Source organism: Mus musculus, chromosome 2 (assembly GCF_000001635.26).
Source record: "Mus musculus strain C57BL/6J chromosome 2, GRCm38.p6 C57BL/6J".
In the NCBI taxonomy this organism is placed as follows: Eukaryota; Metazoa; Chordata; class Mammalia; order Rodentia; family Muridae; genus Mus; species Mus musculus.
In genome coordinates, this window is record NC_000068.7 from 156,940,791 (window position 1) to 156,963,257 (window position 22,467).

The 22,467-nt window shown below is 42.9% G+C and overlaps 1 protein-coding gene across 14 annotated transcripts in view; it reads right to left on the reverse strand.

The window, feature by feature from the left end:
* The window catches only part of Ndrg3 (N-myc downstream regulated gene 3), a 64,791-nt gene that overhangs the window by 13,449 nt on the left and 28,875 nt on the right, over positions 1–22,467 (reverse strand). For 9 of the 14 annotated variants that reach the window (NM_001355394.1, NM_013865.2, NM_180956.1 and 6 more), the window contains 6 exons: positions 17,677–17,712; positions 9,244–9,349; positions 7,452–7,572; positions 5,227–5,289; positions 3,595–3,655; positions 3,197–3,283 (listed from right to left, as the gene is read on the reverse strand). In NM_001355394.1, coding sequence (NP_001342323.1) covers positions 3,197–3,283; positions 3,595–3,655; positions 5,227–5,289; positions 7,452–7,572; positions 9,244–9,322 — 411 coding nt within the window. In that variant the 5' untranslated portion in view covers positions 9,323–9,349; positions 17,677–17,712. Of the gene's footprint in view, positions 1–3,196; positions 3,284–3,594; positions 3,656–5,226; positions 5,290–7,451; positions 7,573–9,243; positions 9,350–12,471; positions 12,610–17,676; positions 17,713–22,467 lie in introns of those variants that run through there. The other 5 variants (NM_001355393.1, XM_030251734.1, XM_030251733.1 and 2 more) reach the window with 3 other exon arrangements.

Sequence of the window (22,467 nt, forward strand, 5' to 3'; positions counted from 1 at the left end):
TGTATAGGAAGTTACTGGTCAGCATATGCTACAGAGAGAGACCATTTTTTCAAACCAGACAAACCCTACAAATTTAGTGTGATATATTTGTGTGACACAGTATTTTCAAAGAAACATAGGAAGTCTGAAAAAGGTTAAATTTCCATTCTAAGGTAGTATGGCATACTTTGAAATAGGGGCATTGTAGCAGGGTATTTTATAGTTACACCTACAGACCCATGAATTCAGAAGGCCGGGGTAGAAGGTTTAGTTTACTTCAGCACTGGACTTGGAGATTAACCCTAGTGACCTTGGGAGACCTAATCTCAAAAAGAAAAAGATAAAAAGAAAGCTAAAAAGGAGAGAGAGAAGGGGGTGGAGAGGGAAAAGGAGGGTTGAAGGACCGTGTGAGGGAACATGTTAGGTAGTGCTCTGAAACGTGCAGTCTGGGACGGTGGCCTCTGCTGCCTCCTCCCTGCCCCTAGTTTTGCATTTACACTGGGTTGATGGTGGGTAGAGATCAACTTACCACCCTGCCCAAGACATCCAAGACACAAAAAATAAGGTTCCTTCCAGTTTTAGCCATCTTTATTTCAGGGAGTGGGAGGAAAAGCTATATTTACAGAATGTTCTCACATTTTGAACATTTCTCTCCCAATTCTTCCCATTTCAAAACGATGCATCTCACAGTCTAATAAACGCGGCAATCTGTGTAAATCTGGAGACAGTCTATTTTCAGAAACAAATTTCAGCTCAACTCATCTTGCCAGTTCCCCGTTAGGCTTCTGCCTGGGTTCTGGATGGAATTCCCTCTGAGGACTTGGATGAGGTGGAGCTGAGGATGCAGGGAAGGAGGTGCGGGAGAGCCTTGGCCATGGGTGACAGGTTAGGGAAGAAAGATGGCCTGAGGTCACCCATGGGCTGTCAGTGAGCCTCAGGCTGCAGCGAGAGAGGAGCATGAGTAACGACCCAGCTCACTTCACGGGCTGCCCGATCCATAATGCTCAGAGACCCACCGTGCTCTATGAATGTCACAGGCTGCTCCCTGTCTAAGCGTGGGGGTCAGGACATCCACATACTAGACAGACATTTACATAAGTCAGGCTGGGGGAGGATTCCACAGCCACTGGCAACAGCGTTGTTAGTACTCTCCATCCAAAGCCAGGGGAGGCAATATTCCCTAAAGGGAAACCCATGTGGGGACAGACAGACAGACAGACTGTTCAGAATCTGGTCTGCTGGTAGGCAGAAAATATGTGCAAGATTTCATTTGCCTGGAATTGGATAAGTAGACTAGGCTAGCCTGTCCCTGCCTTGAGCAGTGGGATGCCACCATGGCCAGCCCTGGATAGGTTTTTCTTGTTTTTTTAAGACAGGTTTTCTTGGCTGTCGTGGAACTCACTTTGTAGACCAGGATGGTCTATACAGAGATCCTCCTATTTCTGCTTCCCAGAGTGCTGGGATTAAAGGAAAGGCTACCAAGCCTGGCCTGGATAAGCCTGTCCTTATGCCAGTTCACCTCAGACTCTATCCTCCTCTCACATCTGGCTTAAGGAACATAATTCTTTGGGCATACACTGTTCTACCCTTACTATCTTTTTTTTTTTTAAACCCTCTATTATTGGTACATAGACTGTGTCACCTTTTTTGTCTTACAATGGTTTCACAGATATTCTGGCTTGGTGAGTTCTAGCTATATGACCTTAAATAACATATTGATTCACTTGGTGAGTTTAAGAGCAGTAGCTGCTATACAGTAAGCATCGGATACGTGTTAATTTCTTTAAAGATCATTATTAACCCTCTGCCTAGAGCTACATCACTATAAAGTTCTCAGATACCAAAATACTGGATATCATGGGTTTGAGTGTCAATAAAAATCTATGACACATGTGATAAACAGGGTCATAGTCCTCTGGAGAAACTTCTTTCAGTGGCAAATTACAAAGACACTCATTGTAATTACAAAGTATTTAAAAATGAAATTATTACATTAGTCATCTTTTAGCAGGATGTGAAACTCGAGTTCTTTTTCTCTTATGGAAAACATCATTGCTTTCAGCTCGACATCCATAGATTTATATTAAATCACAGAAATACCACTTGTCCTTCAATAAGAAAACAGACTGCTTCGGCTGGAAGCTGTAAACAGTGAACATGCTTTCCCAGGACCTCTCCTAGGCTCCGGTTTAGCATGGAGATTTTATATGTGACAGGTCACTAGCATATTTATTTTTGATAGGCCATTAGTATACTTACTTTGTTTTCTATCTGGTGGCACATATTTTAGAGACCAAAATCCTTCATTTTCCATGTGGTAAACATTAATAATCAATATGACAAGTGGAACAGTAGAAAAGAGCTGTTTCTTATGTTTACTAGAGATAATGAGTCATCCAGTCATTTTATTTATTAAGCAACTAAAAATGCAAGCCAGGCTAAGAGAAGATATCTAAGCTACAAGAATTTAGCAAGAGACTAATATCTAAAATATGTTTTTTTTCCATTTTTTATTAGGTATTTAGCTCATTTACATTTCCAATGCTATACCAAAAGTCCCCCATACCCACCCACCCCCTCTAAAATATGTTTATGTTGAATGAGGAACCCTATCAGAAGGGCACAAGATTTTAACAGGAATTTTGCAAGAATATTCAAAAAAAAAAAAAAAAGGCAGTGACATCACTGCCTTTTAGGAGAAGCGAGTTCTAAGCTATACCTTCTAAGAGGATGCTCAGGGCTGGGGGTAGCATGGCAGTGAGGTGCTTGTTGAGCATGTGAAGGGGGTCCCTCTACCCCAAGGAAGAAAAACACACAAGGACAGAAAATCCTTTGTTGCTGGTGCAATGATAATGGGAAGAAGCCAGACACAGATGGCTACAATCTAAAATACCAGTTACACGAAGCTTCAGAACAGACGGGGCCTGTCCCTTCGAAATAGATGTCAGAATACGGCAAGGCGTGTCAGTCAGGAAAAGGTGGACGATTCTACATGCCAGTTGAGTGGTGATTACGTGTGTAAATATTTGTAAGTTGCACACCTAAAACCTTTCGAGCGGGGCTGTTGTTAAAGCTGGATGTTAGAAATACCTACATAACATGTTCAGTTCACCATGCTCAACAAAACAAAACTTCACATTGTGCCCTTAAACTGTGTAAAGGTCAATTTCTAAGGGACCAGAGAATGAGCAGACACACACAACCACCCAGTACTTACTTTGGAAGCTGCCCAGTCAATCCAGCCCTTAGCACACGGGTCAATGTTAATGAGCACAAGACCTTCCACCAGCTCTGGATGATTCAGCTGAGAGAGACAAAGACAACTGTGTGAGACGCCCACTCCCCACTTCTCCCCAAGCAGTGGGCGAGGTCAGCAGCTTGGTCTATGCCTCAGTGCCTCATGTCTGAAAGGAAGACTGCAGAGACGTGCTATGGAGCATTTATCTTGAAACCTGACTAGCACCTGGAGACCAGTCTCTCCAAATGGGATGCAATCATCTTCCCTTGAATGGGTGCTTGGGGAAGACAGGATTTTGGTTGCTTCAGCAGAAGGGGGCATGCTGCAGTTGTCCAACTCATAGGGGACTTGCTTGTGGGCAGGTACTTTGTACTTACTGCAAATCTGCTGAGAATGTAGGCTCCTGCTCCAACCCCAATACCAATGATGCTCTTCATACTGTGAATAGGACAGATAAACAACCGACAGTGTTAACTACCTATGGAAAGGATACAAGTGGATGCTTCACAACCTTTAGTGCCGTACCTACGCTAACAAGGATAACACCATCTACTTTCAACTGTGCTTTTGTAGTTAAATAGAATATGCTATGGACATAGTGATGCACACATTTAATCTTAGCGCTTGGGAGGTAGAGGCAGGTAAATCTCTGAGTTCCAGGCCAACCAGAGCTATAAGAGAGACTGTCTCAAAAAAAAAAGTATACATATGTGTGTGTATACATATACTTATATATGTGTTTATATACATGTGTGTGTATGTGCTGTGTTGAGACAGTCTGTTCTTATACATCTATACACATTTATATATACACACATATATCTACAGGTATATATGTACACACACACACACACACACACACACCCCTCAATCTTGGGAATCATTTTTACTACATCAAAATTCATCAGCAAATCTTGTCAAACTACCCAGAAAAATTTCACTGTTACCCACTTTACATTTGTATATTTTCAACTTTTTTAAATAAATAAACTTTTATTTTTAAAGATGATTTTATTTGAATTTATGTATATCTGTGTGTGGCTATGTACAGGCTGAGTGCAAGGTGCCTGTGGAGTTCAATAAAGCACACTGGATCCCCTGAGGCTGGAGCTACAGGCAGGTGTTAGTAGATGCTGGGAACCAAACTCAGGTTTTCTGGAGGAGCAGGAACCTCAACTGCTGAGCCCTCCCTGTCTTCAGTCCTTAAAATGTATTTGAATCCGTCTCCTAACAGAATGAAGTATCACGCTGTCCTCATCTTTTTCCTCAGTGACTCTGGTCATTTACCTTATCCCTGAATTTAGCTTTTATTTCTCTACAAATGACTGCAGCAGGAATAATCCTTAAATTAAATAGTTTTACTGGGTTACATTTTATATACTTATAGCAATCATTTTAAAAGTCTAACTTGTGTTTCAGCCCAGGATTAAAATACTTCAATGTCTTTCCTTTATGCCAACAAAGACACTGCCCACATTTATCTGATCTTTCAGACCTAAGGGATCTTGTCTGTGCTTATCAGATTTTACAACATGCCTTTCTTCTACCTGATCTTATATTGGTCTTTCCTTCTGTCCTAGCTCTCCATCTTAGCCTATATGACACCTACCAGGAAAGACATTCCCTACCTAGCCTCATTTATCTATCATATAGATAAATGCTCTCTTATCTATCATAACATCAGACTTCTTTATGCTCATGTTGCTTAATGCCCAGGATCAATCTCAGAGAGCTGACCATGCTCTCTTGCTGAGATACACACCACAGGCATACTTTGCTTACAGCATTTATTGTGATTGTCAACTACACCCATCTCCCAACTAAGCACAATGAACATAGTGACTCTTCTGTTTTGCACATCACTGTATTTAGGGACAATAAAGACAGCAGAGTCAAAACAGTAAGGTGACAGAGTGGGCACAGATCTCAGTGAAGGAATATCCATTTATCTGAGTGAAAGCCTGGCTTTCATTTGTAGCAATGAGGGAAGACTACAAAAATCTACTCACCTTAAGTGTGTGAGAACAGGAGGCAGCATCTCAGCTAGCTCATCCATGGTGGGGTACTGGTACCTGAAACCCAGAAGAATCACTCCTGAATTAGAAAGCACCCACAGTTCCCAGACACTAGGAGACCTTGACCAGTCCAGGAGTCTTAGAGAAACACAGATTTATTTTATTTTACTTATTTTACCAAAGGCTCAAAGGATGTGATGTAGTGCCTAGAAACAAGTGTGGTGTGCTCCATAATCCCCCATGACTGCCATGTGAGGAAGAAATAAAACATCCACACTCCGTGTACCAGAGCAGGCTACAGGAAAAGAACTGGTTAAAGGGCCCACTATGTGCTACTTCCACACCCTTAACATTCACCTCCAGACTCAGGATTGTCCTGCAGTCTGCCAGTCATATTTAGGCAGTTAACTGCAACAGGAAACAACGCTTTCCTGGGCCTATGCATCAGGATAAGCCTATGTAAGACTCAGGATCCTCAGAATAAATGCCCATTTATTTCACTTAGACCTAATACGTTTATTCTATGAATTGCTTATTTATAATATGAACTGATTCTAAAATGGTCAGGCGAGTCCAGAACTGACCCAGAGGTGGGAGAGTAAGAACAAAGTCACAGATGACAGATCAGAAAGAGAGGATATTTTACAATGAGACTCTGTGTGTGTGTGTGTGTGTGTTAAACAGTCTCCCATGTTCGGTGGCCTCTGCTCCACAGCCCCCAGAGCCATCTGCTGCACTGTAAGGAGTGGAGTGTCCTCACACCATTGTGCACAAGTGAGAAAACAGTCTTGATGGACAGCACCTGGACAAATGACAACAGTGTGGACAGAGACAACTAGGATTCTGTGTGACAAGACTTCTTGGGCTATTTCCTTGCACAGTGACTAAGAATCCCACAGGCCTGTTGGATCGAGTGAGCTAACACACAAAGCATTAAATAGTGTGTGGCAGGGCCTGGGTCCTGTGCAGGTGCAGACTCTCCCTTGTCTGGATGCTCATTCTACTGGTTCCCTCCTCCCCAAAAGTTCTCATTGGCACCCTGGGGACACTTGGGAGCCTGTGACTGGCAGGCAGAGCAAGGTTAGGATGACGTTGAGTGTCAAGGCCAGTCAGGTGGTGCCCTTACCCATCAATGTGGCTTCAGAACAAATGGTTCCCCAGGCGTCCAAAATCCATCCCTAGGTGGGAACTTAGATGGGAAGGCCCTCCCAGAGCAGGGTCAAAGGAGTCTGGGCTCAGCCTATGTATTTGGCGATTCAAGAAGGGACACAGAGTGGCAAGTAAAAACAAATGAGTTGGGGGACAGAAGATGGCGAAGTGGGTGCTCCAGACACGTGGCTTGTGCCTACAGGGACACAGGTCCTGGCAATGAAGAGGCTTTCCTGGGTATGTGAAAACACCGAGGAGCCATCAACACACAAGCTTCTGAGACCAAGGGCAGAAAGACAGGCAAGCGACACCACCCGTGGGTGTGAAGCCATCGAAGGGAGGGGAGTGCAGCCTACAGCCTCTTATAGCCCATCTGAAGTGGAAAATTCTGGTTTGTTTGGAAAGTCAGTTATGTTAAATGCTGTTTTTCTGGGGCATACAGGTTAAAGGATGTCTTGCTAAAGCGGACACAGGAAAGAATATTTTCCTGAAGCCAGACACAGGTGAAAGGATGTTTTAATATATAGCAAACATGTGGAAGGACCTATAATGAAGAAATATAAATAACGACCCCACAAGCATTGAGTATTGGTTTGCACTGCCTAAATATTCTTTGCTAACAACACACATGTATTGGTTTGCCATACTAGTGTTGTTGAGCTCCACTAGTGGTGACCCCAGAGAGAAACATGGCCAAGCTCATGAGGTTCCCTCTGGCAGCTTACAGCTTCAGTGGCCTTGCCTCAGGCAGGTTGGTGAGCCTTTCGTTTTCTTCAGGATTGATCTACAGCTGCAGGTTTATGCCTGGTCTATGCCTGCCTAGAGAACTTGTCTGCAGCTGCTAAGTCTTATTTGATGTTTGCTATGGGACTGAACTGCTGCCAAAGAAGATTGCTGAACAGGTCCACTTCCCCCATATCCTAATAACTTTTCTCTTTCTCTACCGCTACCTTCTAGCAGAGAAGAGGTTGAACCTTTATTAAAAGTAGGTTGCACAAAATCTGTGCCTACACCACTATTGTTCTTTATCCTGTGTGGCCCCCACAGAGCTTCCCTGTGGCCTTACTTACCCTGTGGGGAAGGAGGGTGCTGCTTCTTGTTGGCCAGGAGCGTCCACGTGACAGACAGCAAAGTGCTGGGTGATCTCTTGCATATCCTCAAAGTTGAAGAATGTGTTGAAGCAGGACTTATCTATGAGATAAGGATGCCAGTGGGTCAAGTTCCCCAGCTGTCCCTGCTTCCCCTCTGCCCTGCAAAGCTGACCAGGGTTCTCTCAGTCCCTTCTCCTCAGCAGTCCACTCCAGTGAGGGTCTGCACACAGCCTGTGCCTCAAGCTGCCCAAGGAGGACTCCATAGGAGGCACCTCAGTGACTGGAGGACAACTGGTTCTCAATTCCATGAGATGGGTTCAGAGCAAAAAGCATCTAGGGGATTTTTGCTGGGTTTCCTGGTGGTGCACAAAATAATCTTCTACCCACAATGCTGTCTGCTATCTATGCACCTTGTCTCCTATCTGATGAGGAAGGACACTGACCTTCCTGGCCCTGGCTAGGGTTATCCTCAGTTGCTGACATCCACCACATGGGGCTTTCTATGGTCAGAGCTGCTGTGTGCATGGAGGAGATGCTGCCCTGTTGTCTATGCTCTTAGCATAGGGCCTTCCTCACTTCTCAGCCCTGGGCTGTCAACTGAACACTCAAAGCCAGGGCAGCACGAAGGAGACATGTTTGCAGGGTCTGTGTACCTGTAGTCAGAACCTACACAGGGGAGGATATTCCAAATGCTGGCTTTACACTCTCCCTGGCTTAAAGGCTAATCTCACTCCACATGCTAAGTGTTGTTTTTCTACAATGCTTTTAAACAAAAGTGTCAAGGATTTTTTTTTTCCTTTTGGAAAAATCTGCATACAAATAATGAGAAATCTTCTGGTGGAAATAAGATTTGAGTATGAAATTCATTTGTAGCTCACATACACCTAATATAGATTGCCTCATGATTATTGTATGCAATATTTTTAGTGCACCTGTGTGTTGCATGTGACTTATTACATGAACTTGCAACATCACAGCAGAACTGAAACGGCCTTGGATTTTGTAGTATTGTTGCATTTGAGTTTGGATGATAGGGATGCTAAAACTATACTAAGATGAAGCACCTATTTATAGAATCTGGTGATAGGCTGCATGCAGAAAGAAAACTGTTAGTAATCCAGTGAGTTTCTTACAACAAAATTTTCTACCCTCAAACATGTAAATAAAACAAAACAACAACAAAAATCATTGCTGAGGCTGTGTAAGTAGCTCAGTAGTACAGCACTTCCTTCGCCTGAGTGTGGCCCAGCATTCCTACCAGGACCACCACAACAAAACCAGGAAACGACTTGGCTCCACTTTCTCAATACCTGACAGATTTATCTTTCACCCTTAAGCAGACATAGTAGAATGGTAAAACATAGGCCTAAAATTCCCCAAACACACTACCCTACATACGACCTTAGAATATTAACCCTGCATGTAACAATAGAGATGGAGTGTTAAGAAAGAAGATTATCTCTGCTCTATTAAAATACCATTGTTTGGGTTTGGAGAGATGGCTTGGTGGTTAAGAGCATTTGCTGCTCTTACTGAAGACCAGGGTTTAGTTCGTAGCACCCACATGCTGGCTCAGAGCCATCTGTAACTGAAGTTCCAGGTGATCTGATGCCCCTTTCTGACATCCACAGGCATCAAGTACACACATCGGACACATACATACATGTAGTACAAGCACGCAAAAACATAAAGTTTGTTTTAAATGAAATACTGTTTCCTTAATATATAAAGATTATGCATTATGATAAAATGCTGTAAATCAAATACATACGGTTGAGCCCAATGTCGTGGTATGTCAGGATAACAGGTCTGTTTCCTTTTGGTAAGCCTCTTATGGTGACGTGGACCATACCATGCGGTGTTTCAATGTCATGTTCCTGTAATAAGACAATGTAAAACCTCAGGCAGGCTTAATGAACAATAAATCCACCAGAAAGGTGCAGTGCTATTGACACTATTTGAACATTCTATTTCTACTAACCAAATTGATAAATAAATACACAGAAAAAGATCCCTTGTTGTCCTCAAAACTTAGTTTCAGGAGTCTAGGAAATCAAAAAGTTTTTGATAATAAATTTGTAATTGGGTATGAAAAGGAGATCACCAAGTTGGATAAAGAGCCAGGAAATATTTTGGGAAAGAACACTTAGGGAACCTTTACATGTGAAACTGTTCCTCCATACACAGGCCAGAAGCTTCAAAGATCTTGATAATTTTGATAACACTGAAAGGTATATTGGTGTAGAATCTCTCTCCTCTCTTGCCTGTGTCTCACACCATCTGTCCCTTATGGGAGTAATCCTTGGCTGTCACAGTCATAAAATACATTCATAGAATAAAACCTTTGGGCCATGCTTCCTAGAGGCAGGAAGGTATCTGGTCATGTGGTCTCAGCATCCCTCTAGGAATTGTGTTTGAGACTGAGAGATCACATCTGTGCCTTGGGGCTTCTCCTGAAATGGGAGTAACCCTGGCAGCTCTAACTCCTGGTCCTCCGTGTGTGTGCTCTCGAGTCCTGAGACATCCCGGGCTGCTCCCGGTTTAAGGGTGCTGGGTGGTTTGTTCCACATAGCCCATGAGACATGAACTGAAGCAAGGTTAAGTTGGGAAGCAGTCAGAGTAGAGTTCAGCTCAGAGAACTGAGTAAAAGCCAGAAAGGTTTGCAACTGGTAGTGTTGGAGATTTATTCTAGTCCTCTCCAACTTATATGGTGCTAAAAAAAAAAATCGCATCTACCCTCATGGATTTCTGAAGTCGCCATCTGTCTCAAAGTTTTACATGGATAAGAAAGGCTTAATTGTGCCAATTGGAATCTCAACAAATGCAATGGGCTTCCAGTATAATTTTCTTAATAGTGATCCTCATTATAACTTTGGTTTCCCTTATGTGGAAAAGACAATTTCTGCCTAATAGGACATCGGTATATCTCAAATCCTAGGCTCCAGGCCAGAGCAGAGAGAGAGCTTTACTGATTCACGGCACACATGCTTCTCTATGTAATATTCTTGGTTACTGATTTTGCCTATCAAAGCCCACTAAATGGCTTAAATAAAGGAAGGCGAAATGTAGACTAGAGTCGGGTATTATGAACTGTTTATGAAATGAAGCACAGGGTCTGGATAGAAAGTATATGTAGAAGTCAATCCGTCAGAGCATGGGCATGGAGAGCCTTGCTAGACTCACTGAGGTGATCTGCACACGTGTGTGGCTGTGTGTGACGCACACATGCACACCAAGTTAATAATTTACTAAATACCGACCGAGTGAACCTGACTATATGCTTCTCTGACCTGAGCTCTCTGAGGCTAACAGAGCAGGCCAGAGGGATGTGATTTCTGCCTTAGAAATACTGTATTTGTATCAGAGCACCAACCAGTGGGATAAAAACCCACATAATAACAACTTGACAAACACAGTACTGTCCTAAAAAATTAAGAAAGCCATCAGGAAAGTACAAACTGAATCCCACAAAATGCAATTTGATACAACAAGAATGTAGAAAAGCACACACACACACACACACACACACACACACATATCCTTTTGGCAGACCTGTAATCTGGAACAACTGCTCTGGAGGAGAGTTTGAAAATTTCTACATTAAGAAGGGCCTCCCTAGGGTTGGGGATTTAGCTCAGTGCTAGAGCGCTTGTCTAGCAAGCGCAAGGTCCCGTGTTTGGTCCTCAGCTCTGAAGGAAAAAAAAAAAAAAGAGAAGGGCCTACCTACTGTACCTTGGAAGGTGTGTGTGTGTTTCAAAAATGTATTTCATGTGTGTCCCTGGTCACAATATTTCCTTTTAGGTGTACCTAAAGAAACTCTCAAACATGGAGACACACACACACACACACACACACACACACACACACACACACGCTCAAAATGATCAGTCATGTTTATTTTTTTTAAAACCTAGAACCCATAGATAGGGAAATGAATAAATGAATTATGATTTATATAATGAAATGAAAATGAGTAAACTAGCAGTACAAGTATTAACTACAAAAAAGTCTTAAAAACGCAGTGCCCAGACAGAACAGATGCAGAAGACAGTGTGTACAATAAATCAGTCATACTAACATTTCACAGTACACCACAAATTGTATGTGCTTATGATAGGAAGGAAAGCGGTGTGTCCCAACCCTAGCGTTTTGTTTCCTTGAGGAACTGAATGGATTCTGAAACAGGACTCAAGGGGACCAGTATCTCATCTCCACATTCGGTTTATTGAGAAAAATATAAGATTGAATTGAAGAATATTGGGAGAGGAGAATAAGTCTTCTTATTTGGTTGACATCATAGTTTAATAGTAAGGTCCCTTAAATTTGTCACTCTGACTATCTATTAGTAGACCTTTCCTTCTGCCTCACTCAATCCTTTAATAAAATCTGAGTAAAAAGTCCACTTGGGCCTCAGATAAGCCACTGCATGAGACGCAAGAAAACACTCGATTATAACGTGGCCTCAACACAGAAGTCTCCCAATCCGTAGCCAGGCAGTCAGCAGTAGTGTGTGTAAAGGGATGGACAATGAGCTGCGAAAGGACGATAGAACAATGATAAAAATGGAGCTGTCTCTAGGCATGGTGGTGCATGTCTTTAATCCCAGGACTTGGGATGCAGGGGCACGTGGATCTCTGTGAGTTCAAGGCCAGACCGATTTACAAACGAGTCTAGGACAGCCTGTGTTACAAAGAAGAAACCCTGTCCCGAAAAACATGAAAGAAAAAATGGAGGTGTCCAAGATGGAATTTTAAAAACCCTTTAAAGTCGGTAGGGAAGTGGGGCAAAGTAACTGCTTTGTCATCATTCACAATGTGCATAAAATTCAGAGTCAAAATTGGGCCCTTAACAAAACCTCGTTCTTTCCAGGGAAAGCTCAGCCCCTACCTCCCCATACTGTGCTCTGTGTTGTTACTGTTTGGAGTTCCTCTTCCTTTGGAAAGAATGTGACTGTAAACAGCCTGAGAGGAAACGCAAGAGAAAGATGGAAGGCACTAACCTCCATGGGGATTTGTGAATAAAGCAAACTAGGGGGAGAGCCGCAGAGACACCATGATGTAATGATTTTTCGATTCTGTCGCCTTCCTGATCCAGTCAACCCTCATCTGTCTCACTGGCTCTTTCTTTCTCTAGGGACTGCCACACCAGCATTCTAGAATGTGACCCACAATGGCACCCTGTGCTCAGAGGGCAGAACTCAGAGTGGCTTCTCACAGGCTCTGGTGTCATCTCTGAGGTTGTATGCGTTAGGAACACACTACATTACACTCCAGGCTTATGAAACAACCTAAGCTCATACAGCTCGCTGACATCTCCATCTATCCTGACTGCCATCATAATCAGAGCTGTTAATAATCTGAGCTAGGATGGTACTGGTTTGGATAATCAGCAGCTTTGGACTTTCTCATGTCCTTTCCCTTTATCTAAATGTGCGGTCTCCGTATCACTGGCCCTTTGTTTCTGAGACCAGTTAATTATCATCATTTAATGCCTGCCACTATTTCTTCTCCATTCTAGCAACTTTTTGTTGTTGTTGTTGTTGTTTTGTTTTTTGAGACAGGGTTTCTCTGTGTAGCCCTGGCTGTCCTTGAACTCACTCTGTAGACCAGGCTGGCCCTGAACTCAGAAATCTGCCTGCCTCTGCCTCCCAAGTGCTGGGATTAAAGGAGTGCGTCACCATGGCCCAGGTGCAACTTTTTTGCTAATATGAAATGTTATTGTTTTTATTATGTTATGCTTATCATGTTAAACACAGTAATAAATGTTATCATGTTTTACTATGAATCTTCCGTTGTTATGTAGAAATTGTTTGTGTTTGTGTGTTTGTGTGTGTGTGTGTGTGTGTGTGTGTGTGTGTGTGTGTGTGTGTGTGAGACTCAGGTCTTTGCTAGGCAATTGTACTTCCTCTGAGCTACATTCTAAGTCCCACCATACAGGGCTTTTTGGTATAATGTTCCATTCACTACTACTATACAGAGGGATAAAGCTCACTTGTGTAATCTCACAGCAAATACCCAACTGACTGGGGCAGTGGTGGCTCGCACCTTTAATCCTGGTACTTGGGAGAGGCAGAGACAGGGGGATGGATTTCTAAGAGTTTGAGGCCAGTCTGGTCTACAGAGCTCTAAGACAGCCAGAGCTACACAGAGAAACCTTGTTTCAAACAAACAAACAAACAAACAAACAAACAAACCAACCTTTACCCACCACTTCCCCAAACCAAACCAAATTTAAAAACCCTCTGCCAATTACTTAGGCCCTGTCAAGTTTCCTGTCCAAGTTCTTGTAACCCTGTGGCCTTGCCTTCTCCCCTTTTGCCTCTCACACCTTCCACTCGAGTTCACACAACACTTCCAGGCACCCAGTTTTTACTCTGCAGCCACCCACACCCTCCACACTTCCCACCAGCCACATTTTTCATCTAAGAATCTTTTTTGCAATATGCCATCCTACAAGTCATTTTCTCTTCAGAACCAGCTCTCGTATCTTCTTCCCGCAGCCTTAGATGACCAATAGGAGAGAGAAAGAGTGTAACCAGCTTCGCCCTCTGCCCCAGAACTCTCTTACCACGCTGTGTCTCAGGAGTGTGCATGAGCAGTGTGGGATCATTTCTCTACCACTGAGGATCCTGCCCTAAACTTATCATAGTGTGACAGTAAAGATCTTTTCTTACCACTGTGGCTCTAGGCTGTACGTCTGAGAAAAGATGAGGGAGCCATCATGCATGTGACATGATATTGTCTACTGCTGGAATAAACCCTCCACTTACAGAGCATATGTATAGGCAGATGGCAATTTGCGATTTTTGTTTGTTTTTGACTTTAGTTTTTTTCTGTAAGGTACCCCCCCACCCCCACCCCCAGCCACCAACTTAATTCTTATTTGGTGGCAAGCCATTCATTCACCAATCATGAATACTGATTTGCGCTGTAGTGATAATATCTGGTCCTCAAATGGGTCCTCTACAGAGCAACTGTAATTAAACAGGCAACATGAATTATTCAATCCTCGGCCAAGCCTGGATTCTTCTACATTCATTATCAGCTTCTTCTACAGAGATGATATATTCTGCCACATAAGAGCTTCTTACTATCCACTAATGTTTATTGAGTGCTAAAGACCGAGTATTGAACCTGGGGTCTTATGCACGCTAGGCAAGCCTTCTACCACTAAGCTACAGTCCTGGTCAGTTTTTCTTTTAACACTGAGAATCCATGTATCCAAAACTAGTGGCAAACATTCGACAGTCACAAGTACCTTCCATCATTTTATTTCTATCTGACCTAAACTAGAGTTGTACCTCACAACGCCAGAAGATAATGAGGCTTCATTCAAAGTATCAACACTTTTGGGTAGGCTCTCTTTTTTTTTTATAACGCAAGGTGAATTATTTTTAGCAGCACTAGAAGGAAAGAAATCAAAAACCACTGTATATCTACACTGGTGAAAATTAGGTTTAATCTGATACATTCCAAAAGAAAGTATGTCATATGAAGGTTCCAAAGACAGGCACACCTTAGCATAACAGCACAGGACTTCATAATGGAAAGAAAAGCTGGAATAGTTTTTTGTTGTTGACGTTCAGGGCTGGGGAGAGCTCTCACTGTATTACATCATAGCTCCAATTTATAACAACAATAGTAGTAGTAGTTATTGCTATTATTGTTGGATGTGTGCACTCCATCGTGTACTTGTGGAAATCAAAGGACAGACACTAAGGAGTTGATTCGCTCCTTCCACCTTGCTGAAGCATGTTTTTTCTTGTTTTTGCCATACTGTATACTCGAGGCTAACTAGACTGTGGGCTTCCAGGAGAGTCTCCCATCTCTGCCTCCTATCTCACTATAGGAGTGATGGGATCATAGACACATACCACTGCATCTAGGCTTTCTATCTAAAACTTCTATTTATTTACTGGAGTAAAATGGACATGCCATCGAAGTTAGAAGACAACCTGTGAGAGTTTGGTCTCTCCTGCTCTCCTGTGAGTTCTGGGAATCAAACTCAGGTTGTCAGCTTTGGCAGCAAGCACCTTTATCTGCTGAGCTGACTGCTTGAGGCTTTTTTCTTTTTTCTTTTTAAATTTATATGAGCACGTTGTAGCTGTCTTTAGACGGACCAGAAGAGGGCAGATCCCATTACAGATGACTGTGAACTACCATGTGGTTGCTGGCTTAACCGCTGAGCCATCTCTCTAGTCCCTCCATGTGGCTTTTTGAGATTGAGCTCAGGTTATCAGGCTTATGCAGTCAGCTTTTACCCTCTGGAACCTCCCACTGGTCCCTTGCTCGAGTATTACTGTGTGCACCTTGCACTCCTGTGTGAACACCACAGCACGCATGTGAAGGTCAGAGGGCAGATTTATGGAGTTGCTCTTTTCCTGTATCTTATGCAGGTTCCAGGGACTGACCTCGGGTTACAAGGCTTACATTGTAAGTCGATTTATCCGCTGGGCCCTTTTACTGGCCCTTATTAGAATAATTTTAAGCCTTAATATTAAATTTAACTTCACTTAAGACTATACTTAGATATGAAAAAGGAATACTTGCCTAGCATGAGCAAGTCCCTGGACACACACCCAAGCAAGCAAGCACACATGCACACACACTCACACAGTAAAGCAGAAAAAAATAGATGGTTTAAATTTACTAACGTCTTGGTAACTGATGAAAGCAAGAGCTTTCAGAGAGGAGTGCAAATGCGTCCTATTTCTAACGTGCCTTCCAATGAGTCCTCCTGTCGCTCTATCTCAATGATCTCCTTCTTGGTAAATTATGTCAAAAACAATCAACTCCAACTGATCCTACTAGGACCCAAACCATAGTTAACGTCAGATTAAATTAAAAACAACTAAACTCAATCTTGACTGTCCCACTGTCACAGAGTATCAACAGTTCTGAAGACTTTAAATCTGAGTGAATGACTGCCAAGCACAGTGGGCTGATTCTGTCATAAAGAACCAGCTGGAACTGGGACACAAGGACAACAGACCAGCCTGCTCATGCATAGCAAGCCTCATCTAACCTGCCAACCAACCTCAGCTTTAAGGACAGTGGAGTACTTAAATGCTAGTTCTAGATTTATCCAGGAAGAAATAAGTAATGGATTCAGGAGGAGTCAGTTTCTCTGTCCCAATCATTCCGTGTCCTCACTCAGATATTAAGAACAATGAAAACCTACAATGTTGCTTTGCTTCTCTAAAACATACATTTCAAAGATCATATCCAAAAGATAATCTGTCATAGGGGACCAATAATTGTGATGGAACTGGTTTGCCAATACAAAAGGGTTTTTGGTTCTGTTTTGTTTTAATTTCTCTACACAAAGATTGAATAGACTGGATTTGCCCTTGATGCTAATGCTATAAAGACTGTACTTAACATGAAGTGCATACTGGAAGCAATTGTTTCCTGATGGACATGCAAAAAGGCTGAACACTGGCGACAAGGTGTACAGTTTGAAGAGCTGTCCTTCCTGCCAGTACCCTTTAAGTCAACTTCATGTTGTAGCTCTGGCACCCATCCCAGGGTGAGAGAGTCAGGCTGTGGGGGCTGTAAGGCTCCCTATCTACCTGTGTGTTCCTTTCTTAGACTTCTTTCAGGGCTAGTTAGCAGATAAAGTAGGTGGGTGGAGAATGGCTGGCTCATTTTACTGATTTTCTAATTGGCAACAGTAGATTATAAAGAACAGTACCATGTGGGAAAATACTGAGCCAGGATAAAATTTGCATTTCCAAACATAAAGCCAAGAAAAATCTTCATTTTGTATTAATAATAATTTAATCTTTGGTTTAGGAAACAATTTTGCTATTAAGATGTCTCTTCTGCAAACTGCTGGCCATTTGTTTTACCTGAGTCTAGTGACAACCTTCATTTGTCCACTGTGACAAATGAGGTCTCTGATATCATCCTAGGAACAGAGATCTCAATCACAAAGACACAGCCCAACTAAGTAAACTACAGGTGTTAGACAGGTTCCTAGAAAACGCCTGTAAGCCCAGAACTCAGGAGGTTGAAGCAGGAGGCACTGTCATGAGTCCAAGGTCAGCCTGGTCTACAGTCCCTGCTTGAACAAAACAAAACAAAACAAAACAAAATACAAACAACAGCAATACAAGATCCACTTCTCTACGACCAGCAGCACAGGGAGGGAGGCACTGTAGGGATCCTGTACAGAGCTTCTCTGGTGCTTGTACAGTCCTTACCTGACAGTCAAAGTCCTGGAAGTTTCGTGTGCCATTCTGTCAATAGAAGGCAGAAAACACAGTCAGTTTCCCCAAATGTGCAGTAAGCTTAGTTCACAGTGAAAGCAGTGCACGTGTAGCCTCCTGGTTGTCACAAACTACAATGATTCGCACTGAAAGGCTTGGCGAGGGACTGGGGGTTTGATATGCTTCTGCAGGCTGTCTTCAGAGGTGAGAGTAAGATGAGATAAAGTCTCGTTACCCGGCAAATCTTGTTGTGTCATGCCTTCTGTGGAAAGCAAGCACTAGCGTGTAGGCACACAGTGAAACATGAACCTAAACATGAGCTCTAAAGCTCACCCTCAACACACAGGAGAAGCAGAAACCTGGAAGGGGAGATATTGGAGGCCACCCTGAGGGGGATGGAGGTCAGAAAAATGGTTTCCAGATCCACAAATTAAAGAAACTAAGAAGACAAGCCAGGAAATGAAAACTTCAAATCTAACTTTTGTTAGATTTCTTAAGAAAAGCAATGTTGGAGGCATGGGGAGGGCGGGGATGGCTTCCCAGTTAAGAGTGAACACTGTGCCGGGCATATCTTTAACCCCAGCACTTGAGGCAGAGGCAGGTGGATCTCTTAGTTTGAGGCCAGCCTGGTCTACAGAGTGAGTTCCGGGACAGGGAGGGGTAGAGAGAGAAACCCTGTCTCAAAAACAAAAGAGTGCACACTGCTCTTGCTGAGGACATGAGTTCAGTTCTGTCACTCATGTGGGGCAGCTCACAAGTACTTGTAATTCCTGTTCCAGGGAATCTAAAACCTTTGGCTCCTGCAGTCACCCCACACATGTGCGCACACACATACACACACACACACACACACACACACACACACACACACCATGTAAATAAAAATAACAAATCTCTTTTAAAAAAAAAGAAAGAGTAAATGAGCTAAATACCTAATAAAAAATGGAAAAAAAAAGAAAGCAAAAAAAAAAAAGAAAGAAAGAAAGAAAAGGAAAAGGAAAAGGGAAAGGGAAAGGGAAAGGGAAAGGGAAAGGGAAAGGAAAAGGAAAAGGAAAAGGAAAAGGAAAAGGAAAAGGAAAAGGAAAAGGAAAAGGAAAAGGAAAAGGAAAAGCAATGTTGCAGGCTGGAGAGATGCCTGAGCAGTTAAAAGCATGTGCTGCCTTGCAGAGGGTCTAGGTTAGGTGGCTCACATCCACCTGTAAGTCCAGTTCCAAGGGGTCTGATATCTTCTTCTGGCCTCCGTAGGCATTTACACACATATAAAAATGCTTACACAGATAGACATAAATTAAAAAATCAATGGCATTTGTTTACCTAAAAATCAATGTTTCTGAAGGAAAGAAAAACTGAACAGAATTCTTAATAGGCTGGCATATTAATTATATCCTACAAAATAGTCAGGAAGAAAAAGGAGGGAAGGCCATTGCGTCATTTAAGAAGTATACCATATCTAAAAGCTTGAAACAAAACTCACCAAGCTTCTCAGTGGGGGATTATAGGATGGTGATTCTTGAGGGAATCAATGGAATGATGAAGAGGCAGTGTTTAAGATGCCAGGGTTGGGTGAGGGAAAAGGACTGAAGCCCTGAGGGCCAGCAGGAAGAATGGAAACAGGCAGCCTCAGGAAAGAGGAAGTTGAGGGGATGCCCCAGAATGCACCAGAGACCTGGGAAGTGAGAGACTCCCAGGACCCAAAGGGAGGGACCTTAGATGAAAGGCATGATAGTAGTGAGAGGGAACTTATAGAGTCCACCTCCACCAGAAGACAGGACATCAAGTGAGGGATGAGGTTGCCACCCCACAGTCACATCTCTGACTCATAATTTTTCCTGTCTGAAAGAATTACAGGGATGGAAATGGAGAAGAGCCTGAGGAAAAGAAGGTCCAGTGACAGGCCCAAAGTGGGATCCAGCTCAAGAGGAGGTCCCAAAGCCTGACACTATTGCTGAGGCTATGGAGCACTCACAAAAAGGGACCTAGCATGTCTACCCTCCGAAAGACCCAACAAGCAGCTAAGAGAGTCAGGTACAGATATTTGCACCTAACCAATGGACAGAAGCAGCTGACCCCTGTTGTTGAATTAGGGAAGCCTGAAAGAAGCTGAGGAGAAGGGTGATCCTGTAGGAGGACAAGCAGTCTTAATTAATCTGGACCCCTGAGATCTCTCAAACACTGGACCACCAAACATGCAGCATACTCCAGCTGATAGGAAGCCCCCAACACACATACAGTAGAGGACTTCCGGGTCTGTGTTCACTCAGAGATGAAGCACCTAACCCTCAAGAGACTGGAGGCCCCAGGGAGTTTAGAGGTCAGGTGGGGTGGGGGTGGGGGCATCCAAGTGGAGACGGGGTGGGTTGGGGAGGAGATGTGGGATGTGGAGCAGACGGAGGGTGAGTGGGGGGGGCAGGGAATGGAATATGGAGTGTAAAAAATAAATTAAAAATAAAATGAGTACAGCAAGAGGAACAGGTGATATATTTGGAAAGAGAGAGAGAGAGAGAAAGAGAGAGAGAGAGAGAGAGAACCTTTCTGACTTGATTTTTCATGAGGAACAAGCCATTCCCTGAAAAGCTCTCTTATTATTTAGACCGTTATATAATTGCATTCATCTTCCCAACAGCTTCCAGAAGGCATAGAGTTGCTAATAGACACCTTTCTCAACACTGCCCCGCTAGATATCTGATTGTTCAAGCTGGTTTTAGAAATAGTTCTTCTGTGAGCCAGAGGTATAGCTCTGCAGTAGTGCACGGGTCTTAGTACGTTCAAGGCCCTGGGTTCAATTCTCAACATTAAGAAAAGAAAAAAAATATCATTCTTCCCGATCCACCACTTACTCAGCTGTCAAGACAAAACAGAGGCTGAGGCAAAGCCCCATGAGTACCCACACCAAGTGAAACAAACGCTCCTGCTCAGGAGAGGAGCTGGAAACCAGCTGGAGTAACATGGAGCAGTGGTATCCAATGGAGTGAAGTAGCCATTAGTAACACGGACAATCCAAGCTGTACATATATGTGTGTAATCGTTTTTACATTGCTTTTAATTTTGTTTTGTAAGACAGGTTCTCACTATGTAGCCTTGAACTCACAGTCTTCTTGGTTCCTGAGTGCTGAAATTATAGGCGTATGCAGTACACTTTTCTATTAGGTTTAAAATTATTACAGAAACTTGTATATGACATTGATGGCCTTCTGAAGGAATAAAGTTCTAGATAATCAGCCTTGGGTTTTCTACAATGTACACAGGAAATCCACAACAGGTCAACCACTGGGAAACTGCAGATGCTAGCAATAATAAGAAGGATAGAGAAGGCTGGTCTTAGCATCATTCTTGACTCAAAGTTGATAAAACAGCTGAAAAGTCTTACAGAGTTACAGCATATGAAGATAGCTATGATAAACACATACACACACAGGATAGCACACTCCAGGGAAGGCTGCCATAAGCAAAAGAGCATCTCGTGTTGACTGGCTCCTACTAGTCAGTCTCAGGGATATAGGTAAGAACTTCTTCAGAGAGGCCATTGTACTGAATTTCCAGTAAGACTATCAAAGACCAAAGGAAGGGTCCTTGCGTAGACTAAAGTGGATGGTTTCAGTAAGATATAAATGACCAGCAGGGAAGTTCTCTGATTTATATAATAAACAAGCCAATTTTTAAAAATTAAACCAGGCCCACGCCTATAATCCTAACCCTTAGGTGAGGTAGGATTGCTGAGAGTTCAAGGCCAGTCTGGGCGGCACAGAGAGTTCCAGCCTAACCTGCCTAGGTTATGAAGCCTTGTCTCAAAAAAAACAAAACAAAGATCAGAAGGAAAATACCTAACGTTAACTACCATCTGTCTCTGCATAGGAATTATGAGAGATCACAACTTCCTCAATGCTTCTCTACACTAAGCATGCATTTCCCTTTCATAATTTACCACAAAAAGGACTTGTACAAGAAGAGCACAGACTTAAGATAGGCCATGTCGGTGTCCCTGGATGCTCCTTTAGGGACTGTTTGGAAAGTCACTCTAGCCTGATTGGGCTCTTCAGGGGCAACTGTCACTGGTGCACATACTCTGCCTCCTGATGATCATGTGATAGCACCCACAAGGCCTTGTGTGAGGGCTGAGCCTCTGAGATGAACACAAGAGAAATGCCAACAGTAGGAACAGGCAATTCCTTCCAGAAATACCAAATACCAGCTATCTTTTTTTGTTGAGAGTTAGCAAAAATCTTAATCAAATTATTAGATTCCCTCTCAAGATAAAGATCTTCTAAAGGGGAGCATGGCTGGGGATGTAGGTCTGTGATACCAACCTTGGGTAGCATGCCAAAATCCCTGGGTTCCATTTTTAACACTGGGGCAAAGGACAAAATAATAAGGAACCTTCCGGAGAAAGAAAAACATGGTATCTCTCTTTAAAAAAAATCCTTCCCAACAGAAAGTAAAATGAAAATGGGAGAGTAAGCGAGTAGATGGGTTACATAAGCTCAGAAAATACCCTGTCTTTAATAACTGAATAAGACAATTAACATAAATTAATACTCAGTGTTGTTTGAAAGCTTTGACATAAAGCTCTGCTCTACAGCCTAGGCTGGCCTCAAATTTATGATTCTTCTTCTTTAGCTTCCTCAGCAAACCAGTCTCTGAGAAGAAATATGTTCAAGCTGATAATCCAAGATACGAATGAAAATCCTATATATGCTTTAAGCATCTATACCAGTTGTATTTTCAAAAATAACATACTTGCTAATAAATCGTAAATAAATCCTAATAAATGCTAAGACTGTTGTCTAT